General features: G+C 41.7%; 1 protein-coding gene across 1 annotated transcript in view; it reads left to right on the top strand.

Moving 5' to 3' along the window:
* The first annotated feature begins 206 nt into the window (after positions 1–206).
* LOC126396253 (uncharacterized) overlaps positions 207–11,984 on the top strand; it is a 14,673-nt gene continuing 2,895 nt past the window's right edge. Inside the window, exons 1-5 of the mRNA XM_050054190.1 lie at positions 207–281; positions 383–457; positions 570–674; positions 785–961; positions 1,068–1,397. Coding sequence (XP_049910147.1) covers positions 266–281; positions 383–457; positions 570–674; positions 785–961; positions 1,068–1,397 — 703 coding nt within the window. The 5' untranslated portion in view covers positions 207–265. The remainder of the gene's footprint in view (positions 282–382; positions 458–569; positions 675–784; positions 962–1,067; positions 1,398–11,984) is intronic.

Raw genomic sequence — 11,984 nt, 5'->3', positions numbered from 1 at the left:
TTGTTTTTTGTTTTTGTTTCTTAAGAATATAAGCTAAAATTACACACAGGTTTTAAAGAGAAGTAAGTAAGAAAAGTATTTATCTGAGATTCGCATATTGTGACGCGATCAAAAACCCCTCCCAGGGTGGTTTATTGGTGGCCAAATGGGTGGGTAGGGGCTATTTAAGGACATGACCCATGGCAAGCACATCGCATCCCCCGTGTGTGAAGACAACACTTTTTGCTAGACACCAACTTACGCTCACTTCTCTACATTTGTAGAAATGGCTCTTGTTTCTGGTAAGTAGAAACAAAACTTTTGTTTTTTTCTTTTAAATGCTATTAAGATGTTACAAGAGTCTGTGTCTGATTTTTAAATTCTACTAGTGTTTCCAAAACAGTTCTGAGATATTTAGAAGAATCCCAGGAGCGGGAAAATTCATCAGCAGCTCTGGAAAAAAGACCACAGTTCTTAGGTAATGCATTGCACACATTGTCATATACAATTATATATCCCTGTATTGTCTCGGAGAAAAAAAGAGGTGTACATATTCTGTATAACAAACAAAAGTTTGTGATTTTCTGTAGAGGAGCAACATCTATTTGATGAAATCCCGTGCCGAAGGGACGACGAATGGTCTCGACCTGTTGCCGTAAAGAAGAGATCTCCTGCCAAAAACCCTGGAAACCATTGTAAGTAATCTTTCTTCTAAAAATGTGTGAAATTAAAAACTATTGTCTAAATAATTCTGTTTTAAATTCCAACCTTTATCTATTTTAAATTATTAACATATATTAAACAGGTGAGTCTCTGGCAAACAATAGACAGCGCCTACATAAAAGGTCGAGAGACGAGTCACTACCAGAGTTGACCTGTCACGAGGACTCTGCTAGCCAGAACTTAACAGATCTGGTGAAGCTAATCACCCCAGGGAGCAGATTTGGAAAGCCCACTCAACCATCTGAGAAGATCTCAAACGGTCAGTATCCCTTTATCTAAAATATGTGAAACAAGATATAAAACGGTTGTTTAAATAATTCTGTTTTAATTTCAACTTGGATACGTGTTTTGTATTTGTCAAACAGGAGAATCTCAGACAACGCCACGAGCACCAAGCAGCAGGAACAGACTGCGTTTGATTAAAAGGCCGAGAGACGAATCAGTACCTGGAAGACCTGTGCAGAACACAACACCTCCTGCATCACCAATCACAATCACAATCACGGACAGTCCGGACATAGGGGACATTGGCCATGAAGATTTGAGAGATGCAACGGGAACAATCACAAACAATTCTTTGAATTCCGCCCCTGCTGCCGAGGAGTCAGACATGGAGAACTGGACGGAGGCACAGATCCAATGCTACTACGCACATAGTTTCAGCGTGGGCGATCTCCAGACAGCGGCAACAACCAGTAAGACAAAATACACCACATCTTTGGTACACAGAGTTGACCACCCACTTTAAATTAGAACTTTTAATTATGCTCAGGAAGGTCTGGTGAGACGCAGTAAGGTCCAGCTACAAATATGCAGATTAACCAAGACCATGTTAATTAGTGAAACCAGAAAACTACTCATTCATTGTGTCTGATAGTGCCACTTTATAGTACAGATTAATCATGTCTCGTAAATGCGTAATGTCACACGTTCAGCACCATTTGCCTCACTCCCCCCCCCCAACATACACACACACACACACACACACACACACACAGGCACACACGATACTGTGTGAAATGTATGAGGGTTGTTGTTTTAAAAAAACTGTGTGTAATTATAGCTTATATTCTTAAAAAACAAAAGAAAACAATCAGTTTTGACAGAGATTCTCAACCGCTATTTTACTGAACCATTTTTTTTTTCAAAAGAAAGACTCTTGTAGACCTTAAAACTTAAAACATTCTGTAAACACTCAAGTCTGTGAAAAACCGCCAAACAGCATGATTTGTAAATTGAGGAACATTTTGTGATGTCTGCAAACTTAAGCAGTTAAAAAATCCAACACCGTGTTCCTTATTATTTGAGGAAAAATAAATAAGTTCTTTATTTTATTTATCTCATGTCTCCTCTTTTCTACAGTTTGAAGTCCTTCTGATGGTGACATGGCGCTTCTTCACACCCTCACACACACACACACACTGTTACCCTTCTTTTTGAAATGTATGAGGCAGGATCAGACACGAGAATCTGCGACGGTTCCTTTCAACACGCACGCGTCACATGTCACACGTTCAGCACCATTTGTCACACACACACACACACACACACACACACACACACACACACACACACACGCACGTCACATGCACATCACATGCACGTCACATGCACACCAAAGGTGCCTTTTATATACTACTTCTATAAACTCTTAACGATGTTCTAGTACCCAATAATATATTAGAAGTCAATAATAAATGTGTTGTATACTATTATTAACACTCATTAGGTCTTATTAATGTTAATAAACACCTTATTAATTTCATCTTATAGGGTCTTATAGTGTCTTATAAACCAGTAATAAATGTGGTTATTATTCTATAATTAACCCATATAAATTATAATGAAAATAGACATCTTATTAATATTTAGTATGTTTATAAACTGTTACCAGCATTTCTATTAAGTGCTTATAATGCTCCTATAAGCAATAATAACTTTAAGTTATGCTGTAATAAACACTTTTATATAGTCTTATTAATGTTAATAAGCATCTTATAAGTGCTCATTAACTGTTAATTTGTGCTTATTAAGCATTAATTAACGCTTATTACAGTACCTTAATATAAAGTGTTACCGATATTTCTTTTGAACAGGAACTAAGATCAATGTATAGAGAATTCATGACCCAGGTATTGAGATTGATTCATGATTGATAAGTGTACTGACAAATTAATAATTGGTTTCTGGAGATATTAATTTGATTACAGTCACTTTCCTTCTAAGTGAAGGTGGTGCCCCAAATTTATGACGAGTGCAAACATTTTCAAAAGATATTGCTCCTACATCCATAAGAGCAGTAGCAAAAGAGAGAAAGATTGACAGGTCAACCCTGCGCAGATTCAAAGGAAAAGAAAGTGAAGACAGTAGGCTACAGTGGGACAGCACAGGCTAAGAGAGTCTTCACAGAGGATGTAGAGAAGGACCTTGCAGACCACATTAAAAAACTTGCTGACCAGTTCAATGGCATAACTCCAAAGAAACGCTGTGAACTGGCATTTGAATTAGCAGTCAGAAACAAGATCCCTGTTCCCGAAAACTGGAAAGAGAATGGTTGTGCTGGTAGGGTTTTCAGGAGATTACATGATTCAGTGGGCGAAGGCAAGGCTAACTAAGGAATCTTGTTATGTAGCTAAATACTGTATCTTGATAGACAGAATTGTTTTCTTTTAGGTCAAGACTGGTTCAACAACTTTAAGGCACACCACCATCTCTCCTGCCATATGCCTGAAGCAACATCTTTGGGGAGGGCTACAGCATTTAAAAAAAACTACAGTGGGAGAGTTTTTTAACAATCTTGCTCAAGTGATTGACAAGTGCCATTTATTTTTAATTGCATTAACAGCTAGACCATATCCACTTACAGTTAGTTAAGTTAGTTATTTAGCTGCAAATGCTTTGTTCATTGCCTACAAGACTCAGCTAGTCTGATTCTGATCTGGCCTTTTCATGTCCTATCTTTGTTTTACAGGCATAAATTCCCTCCAAACATGATTTATAATGTTGATGAAACAGGCACTACTACAGAACAGACACCAAAGCAGGTAGTGACACAGAGAGGACAGAAACAAGTAGGCGCCATCACATCGGCATAAAGAGGAGAGCTGGTAACTGTGATCTGTGCAGTTAATGCTGTTGGGAGTGCAGTGCCTCCCATGTTTATCTTTCCAAGGATAAGATACAAAGACCACTTCATCACAGGATGCCCTCCAGGATCCATTGGTACCTCCACCAGATCTGGTTGGGTCAATGAAGACACCTTTGTTCAGTTCCTTGAACATCTATGTCAGCATACTGCTCCCCTGACCATCCCATGCTGCTCATCTTTGATAACTATGAGGCCCACATCTTCACTCAGGGCAGTAGGAATAGCAAAGAGCAAGGGTGTTGTTCTGCTCACCATTCCACCCCACATATCCCATCGCTTGCAGCCTCTGGACAAGACCATGTATGGTCCTTTTAAGGCGTATTATAACAGAGCTCTTCAAGGATGGATGAGAAATAACCCAAGCCAGACAGCTACCATATACCAGATTGCTGGATGTGTGAATGAGGCTTTCCTGCAATGACTCCATGGAATATCATTTCTGAATTCAAGTCCACAAGGATTTACCCATACAACAGAGATATTTTCCCTGATGCAGAGTTTGAGCCATCCATGGTGTCACGCTAGGGCCACACCGCCCGCGGAAGCGCCGCGAATAGTCTCGAAGCGCCGAGAAGTGAAGCCAGTTTCCTTTCGGTGCCCATGTTAACCAATTGTGTCATGCACACCGGCCGCGCCGCGCAGCTCCGCCGCCGGCCCTGCAGCGATCATTTTGGCGTCTGGTCTATTTTCTGCGCGAGCCGCGAGCGATTGTGTCAAGCCGGGCAGTTACCCATGATGGAAAAACAACAGCTGGGAGCAGAATCGCTTGTCGACCGGTGCGGAGAAATGCGCGTCTGATGTGAACGGAGGTGCTCCGGCTCGCGTGAGAATTTTGGTGCGCTGCGCTTCGCAGGCAGTGTGGCCCTGGCATCAGACAGGCCCAACCCTGAGCAACAGTCTGCTGCTGCAGATGAGTCAATATCACCATAAGGTGCCTTTGAGACTTCCCCATTTCCCCCCAAAAAAGCTGAGATTTTCCATGGAACTTAATATTCATTGTATTAAGTAGATGTTATGCTGTTAGAAATGCATGTTGGTCAAGCTCCCACACTTTTTATAAATTAACTGTAAGCAGACAATGTACATGCAAACAGCAAAAGATGTCCACCCTGTCATGGACAATTTCAAAGTAGAGTAAATACATTGTAATTACATAGTGATTATAAAATGTACATTTTCAGAAAGCTATTTAGTCCCTCTCTCAACAATATATTTTAGTTAATGGGAAAAGTATTTGGATAATAATGAAATTATGGCAAACTATTTGTTCCTCTATAAAATCTGCGAGAGTTGCACTTTCTTTTTTAAATAAAATCTAACAACAAAGATATCTGGTCAAACTTTCAAACAATACTATTTGGCCCTCATTTGTTTATAAAGGAATCACACAAAAGATTTTGCTAACTTGTGAAAATAATTTATTTTCATAGAACATGAAAATAACAGGGTGGACAGTGACATGACAGGGTGGACCTTGGGTATGACAGGGTGGACACGTTGTGAAATGTCATTGAATGGCCTCATAAATGCAATAAATCTAAAGGAAATGATGTAAAAAAAAAAATGCCAGAGGTCCTTTTCCCATGTAGGGGGAAATTACCAGTTGAACAGACTGGTTTTGATCCACTCTACCTGCATGCAGCCACTGAATAAAGATGCCCAAAATGAGCCATTAATGTGGCCTTCTAGTGTTAAACTCTGTACATCATTCTGCACAGTGAAAGTCAAACATTCAACTGTAGAACAAGAAGAAAAATGTTTTTCAAGTGGAGAACGACTGATTTGAAAAAACAGAATATTACAGAAAGATCACTTAAGGCCAATTTCCACCAGATGCGTGTTGGCTGTGTCTCCGCTCCGGCACGGCAGCGGAGCCGATAGGATTCAATTCTAGTCAATGTGTGTGTTTCCACCGGCTGCGGCTGTGCTGCGTTCCGGCTCCGTCTCAGCTCCGGCACTCCGGAGCCCTCCGCAACAGATACGCAGGACTTCTATTTTTGCCAGACGCCGGAGCACAACGCAGCAATTCAGCACAGAGCAGATCGTGCAGGGCAGGAAGTCGTGCACAGAAACACAATAAAACATCCGGTTAAATTTCAAAATAAAATACACAGTGTTCACGGCGGATCATATTTCCCTGCACTACACCTTAAAAACTACATAATGGGCAGAGGCAGGCCTGAAGTCAACAGGTCAGAGGTTTTCAGACGTCATTTCACCCCGTGAACACCACGGACGAGGAGATATTAATCATGGCAGTGCACGGATGTCTTCCGGCGGAGCTGCACCGCTCCGCACAGCAAACGCAGCCAGTGGGTATTGACGGATGGCGGAGCACGCAGCGGATAACCAGCGCTGCCGTTCCGCAACGGACACGCATCCAGTGGAAATCCGGCGTTAGACACATCTCCAAACAGTCTCTCCCTTTCTGCGGAGACATGGCTCAATTCTGCAGTTGCTGTTCCACATACTTCCAAGCAGACGCTTCAATCTGTGCAGAGCGCTTGTTAAGAGCCTGTGGTTCTGGTATTAGGCAAAGTACCTGCCAGTCATGGTACTAACAGATGTCGTCCCGGAGACTTGGCCAATGGAACTTGTTTATGCCATGGCGGTGCATACACTTAACCTTCACACTGTGCCCTTCTGCATCCATGATGACACCTGGGTATGCTTCATTGTCGTAATTAACGACGCACCACTCTACAATGTGCTTTACCTCAATCATTTCTGGTCTCCTAGGATTATCTGGTGTCTTTCCACATGCTGGGGACTCGTCAGATGAAACAGGAACATTAGCTAGAGTGACCTCTTGAAGGTTAAAGCAGGGGCAGTCCAAAACACCTTCCTCCCTTTTACACAGACATGAAATGTCTCTGTATTTCATTTGGCCAGGTGAGCTTGGTGGATTCTCATAGTGCCTTTTATGGCAGCTATTGCAGGTACCTCAGTCTTTGATTCAGTATCCCTCTCTGGGACGAAGAACAGCTCGACAGATGTGTCCAGGCTTTTCAGCTTGTCATACAAGCTCTGGGCATCAGGAATGTCTCCTCCATGGGCTAAAATCCGGTCTGCTGACCTCTTGAGTGCCCCACCCACACCGTCTGGTGCCTCCTTCCCATGACTAGCCTCAAAGAAATTCCACGTTATTTCTTTGAAGCCATACTTGTAGGATTCTGTTGAGAGGTAGAAGAAATTTCCCTTTTGTCGATACTGCGTTGCAGGCCCGTCGCTGAAAAAATGAAGTATGCTGACTTGAAGGTGTCGTTCTCTCACTACCTTCAGAACTGGATCAAGGTGGGCCCAGATGGCCACAGGGTCGTGTCTTCTGGAGGGTGATATGGAGCAGAAGGTGTGTGGCGCTTGTTCACCAGTGGTGTAGAGCACTCCAGTGTGCAGACTGGCCTGCTTGTGTGAACCTCCAAAATGCACAGATTGTATTTCTTCGCTGTACTTGCATGAGTAATTTTCGCTAAAATCTATATGCAAGAGGGACTCGTTGTGCTTCAGGCTCCTCCTGAGCTCCCTGTAGGCATCAAACTGCCATTTAATGTTGAAGACATGGCGCCTAAAATTGAGAAGCCTCTCCTGGAAATCTGTGTTAAGGTCATGCTCCGTTGTTGTTATCTCCCTTTTCACTGTGATTGTTGACACCTTCTCATCCTTCGTGATCTTCTCTGTCATCCACTGAGATAAACGAATGTTCTCTTCCCCAGGAGCTTTCAGCATCGGGTGACAAGTTAGGAGGCATTCACTGCACTCACCGTAAGCACAGACCTTGGCTTTCAGGTCGCACATGGTTGCTTCACACATTTCCTCAATGTTTCTTGAGGACAGTAACCCTTGGCTCTGCAAGGCATTGGCAATGAATTGCAAGTTCTCATGTTTTTTGCAGAAACATGTGTCACGGTCAGAGGAAGAGGGGGTTACCAACCAAAAGGGTCTGAGACGGCAAAAGGAGGTGTATGACATGTGGTCAATGTGCTCAGAGAGAAACCTCCTATGCAAGTTCTTCATTGTATCAGTAAACAACCTCTTTTGCATCTTTTTCTTCAGCCGTGTCACTGTTTGTTTGCAGCCAGTCGTCATTCGACTAACATCATCTCTAAGAAAAAATGATGTAACGTTCTTCCTAATCTCTTTTCGACTGACGCACTTCCTCCCACGGTAGGTAAGATCCACAGGACACTTTGCTCTCTTCTTAGAGTAGCCAAAAGCAGTCTGGGCATGCTTTTGGAGCTTGTACTTCTTCAGAATGTTTCCACTGACCACTTTTGCTATCAACTGCTTCTCTCTGTTTGTTTTTGCATGTTCATATTTTCTTCTAATATCTTCAACTAGGGATGTATGGAAAAGAAGAGCTCTTTTGATGGGTGAATTCACTTTTTGACGTGCCAACAAAGCATTGACTTTTGTACGTGGTGATTTGGACGCACTTTCTTTCTTGGCCCTATGGAACCTCTTCTTATATTTCTCAGTTTTAGTTTTCTCTTTTGTGAGCTGTGCCTCCAATATTTCGATCTGTTTTTTCAGTTTCCTCTTCGAACTCCTTCGAATGCTTTCCCCTTGACGCCGTTGCCTGAAACACAAAATATTATATACATAAACAGTTGACAATTGTCCTTCAAATAAATCTAGACTTTTTAATAAGTCTCATCAGCTAAACTTCCAATGATCTAACCTGGAGGGCCCTGGCTCACGCTGATTTTCAGGAGTTTCAGCAGTTGCAGGGGAGTTGGGTGGTGTCTCTGACTGTAGCAAAGCACTGGCCCTGTTTCTGGCTCTGGCTTGACTTTTTGCCTCTCTCCATTTCTTTCTTTTTGCCCTCTTCTCTCTCTCACTGAGCTCATTGATAACCTTCTTCTTTCCAGTCTCTCTGTCTTTTTTCCATTTGTCCCTTTCTTTCTCAAGGTACTTTCTTCTTCTGTCCGGGTCAGCATCACAACGTTCTCGATATCTCCTTGCTATCTCAGCTCCTTTTGATCTCATTCCTTGAAAAACACAATTCAAAATGTTCCCCTACACACCTTAATTGGCGGCCCGGTAAACTAGGCTTGCCTTATCAAACTAGGCTTGCTGATACCGATATCATCAAAAAAAAAAAAATCCATATTGTCCATTCTTACTATGTATAGCATGTACTGTTATAAAATGTGTGTAATAGCTGTTGTAATATGTGTAACATTATCAGCATGTGGCCTAAACTATGCGCATGTCCTTCCTGTCATGAACCATGTCCACCCTGTCATGGAAGGCTTGCTGACAGGGTGGACAATGACAGGGTGGACTTTTTTGGCTAATGTTAGCATTTAATGAGCACATGGTGGACCTTCACATAGCAACATGATTCAGTTAGCAAGCTGACTGTGTACTGTTTAACAAATATATTTCGAATTTCTGAAAGGTTTTTATATTAATTGATATTTCACTACGACAGAGTGGACATGTTAAGCTTGACAACATCCAACTACACACATAATATGATGAAAATTACGAAACATAAGTGTAAATACTTACTCTGCAACTAGCCACTGTTTCAGCCTCCATTGAAGAAAGACAAAATGCTGGTAGAAATGTCACTGAAAACATCAGAGGATTTCTTAAAGGGGCAGTTACCCCATAATGACAGGGTGGACAGCAATTTCAGGGACACATGCAAAATGTTCAATATGATTATGAAAATAGAATATACATGATCAAAATGACTCGTTTTATCAAATAACTTGTTGTGGACAATAAAGCCATGTAGAAAAAAAAAAGATTTAGTATCATTTAACCACTTATTACACACACTGTAGTTAGCAGAGCAGTGTGTGGGACATGCCAAAATCCCGTACATCCAATGAAAAAAAATGGTATAAAATGAAGGAAACACATTTTAAGAGACTTATCATTGTACTGATATGTGTGCAAATGTTTGGCCACTTATAATAAGACCTCAGAGTTTCATTACTCTGCTACATTTTCATGGTGACTGAGTGATTCAAAGGCACTTCATAGTGATATTGACTCAGATGATCCACCCACTGAAGATGATCCATCCACTGCCTCAGCCTCCATAACTGTTGGGCAGCCCTCATCAAGATCCACACATGGATGTGCTTCACAGAATGACACTGCTTATGTGTCTCCAGATGAAATCCTTCCCTTACCCAAATGTCCACATCCCAGGGCACAAACAAAGCGAAAGTGTGTGACAACAAGAATCCTAACTGATACACTGGAAAAGCAGGCAATTGAAAGGGCTCATGAAGAGAGAAAAAATAAACAGCAGGGGAAAAACCAAAGTAACGTCAAAGAAAAAGGCAAGCAAAAGAAGAAACAAACCAAGAGGAAAATCATGGTGATCAGCAGCTCTGAGGAGAGTGATGTTCCCATCCCACTTGAGGACACATCTGGATATGAGGGGTCTGAGGATGAGAGTAGCGAACCAGGCTGCACATATCTGTTAGTTGGTGACTTTGTTATCACTAACTTTGCAATCAAACGCAGGAGCTACCATTATATTGGTATGGTTGAGAAGCTTGAGGGCAATGAAGTGAGTGCAAAGTTTCTTAGAAGATTCCGGGGGAACACTGCCAATGAGAAGCCCACTTTTGCTTTCAAGGAAAGTGATGTGGCATCTTTCCCACAAAGTGATGTGCTGATGAAGCTACCTCAACCTCAAAAAGCTGAAGGAACTGCACGGAGGCAGCAACACTTCGTATTTCCTTGCAACCTCGAGAGGTGGAATGTGGAGTAGTTAGTTGTTGAAAATATAAGTAAGCCATGTTTTAGTCAAATTACAGAACTATTTGTGCAGTGTTATGCTATACAATAATAGTAGCCCAACATTCTTTGCAGTGCCTGCCTGAAGAATATACCTATTTGTGTCTCATCCACCACCAACTGCACTTCAGCGTGATAAAAATCACTCTCAGGTCCAATTATTCGATGATATTTTTGTTATTGTAGACCACAGTTACAGTTGTATTTACTTTTTTTGTTTGATGGGTGGAATGTTGAACTGTTTAACTGTAACAAAAAAAATCGAAAAAATAAACTTGGTCCATTTTATATTCTTTTAAGTTACCTTAAAGATTTTTTACATTTATGCTCAGGTTTAAACTGGAAAAACACAAGTGGTCAGTTTACCCCCAGGTGGCTCAATTTACCCACTGACTCACATCAGTTTGGATCAATTTACCCCTAAGCTGGGGCAAGTTGAGCCAGAGGACCATTTAAAAAAAAAAAAAAAAAGAAAAAAGAAAAGAAAAAAAGTCATATTTTCATTGTCCTCCGTCCTAGATGCATTCTTATCATTTTCATTTCCAATAATGGAAACAGGAGCTGGCCACTACCGCGGTGCTGAAACTAAATCAATCGATGTCAGGCAAATCAATCACCCACCACTTAATCAGCGCATAAGTCAATCAATCAATCAATCAATCAATTTTATTTATAAAGCCCAATATCACAAATCACAATTTGCCTCACAGGGCTTTACAGCATACAACATCCCTCTGTCCTTATGACCCTCACAGCGGATAAGGAAAAACTTCCCAAAAAAAACCCTTTAACGGGGGAAAAAAACGGTAGAAACATCAGGAAGAGCAACATAGGAGGGATCCCTCTTCCAGGACGGACAGACGTGCAATAGATGTTGTACAGAACAGATCAGCATAATAAATTAACAGTAATCCGTATGACACAATGAGACAGAAAGAGAAAGAAAGAGAGAGAGAGAGAGAGAGAGAGAGAGAGATGCAGGACAGACAGTAATGACAGTAGCTTACAACAACATTAATGAAAGTAATGATATTGTAGTTATAGTTCTGGCTACTGTGGTACATATGTGTATAATAACAGTAGAAATATGACTAATGACTAATGATGGCAGCAGCAACAAGAGGCATCTGGCAGGACCACGTCAGCAGCACAACCACACATGTCACGCTATCCAGGCACCGCTGCAATATGAGTTAATCTGAGAGACAGTGGAGCACAAAGGCTCAAGGCTCCGGAGAAGAAGCCGAGTTAGTGACATCCAGAATGGCCGAGTTAGCAAGATGCAGTAATAGGATACGAGAGAGAGAGAGAGAGAGAGAGAGAGAAGGAGAGAAGGTGCCCGGTGTATTATAGGGGGTCCTCCGGCAGA

This window comes from Epinephelus moara, chromosome 10 (assembly GCF_006386435.1).
Source record: "Epinephelus moara isolate mb chromosome 10, YSFRI_EMoa_1.0, whole genome shotgun sequence".
Taxonomy (NCBI): domain Eukaryota; kingdom Metazoa; phylum Chordata; class Actinopteri; order Perciformes; family Serranidae; genus Epinephelus; species Epinephelus moara.
Note: the sequence above shows the minus strand (reverse complement) of the source record. Positions and strands in the feature narration are given on the sequence as shown.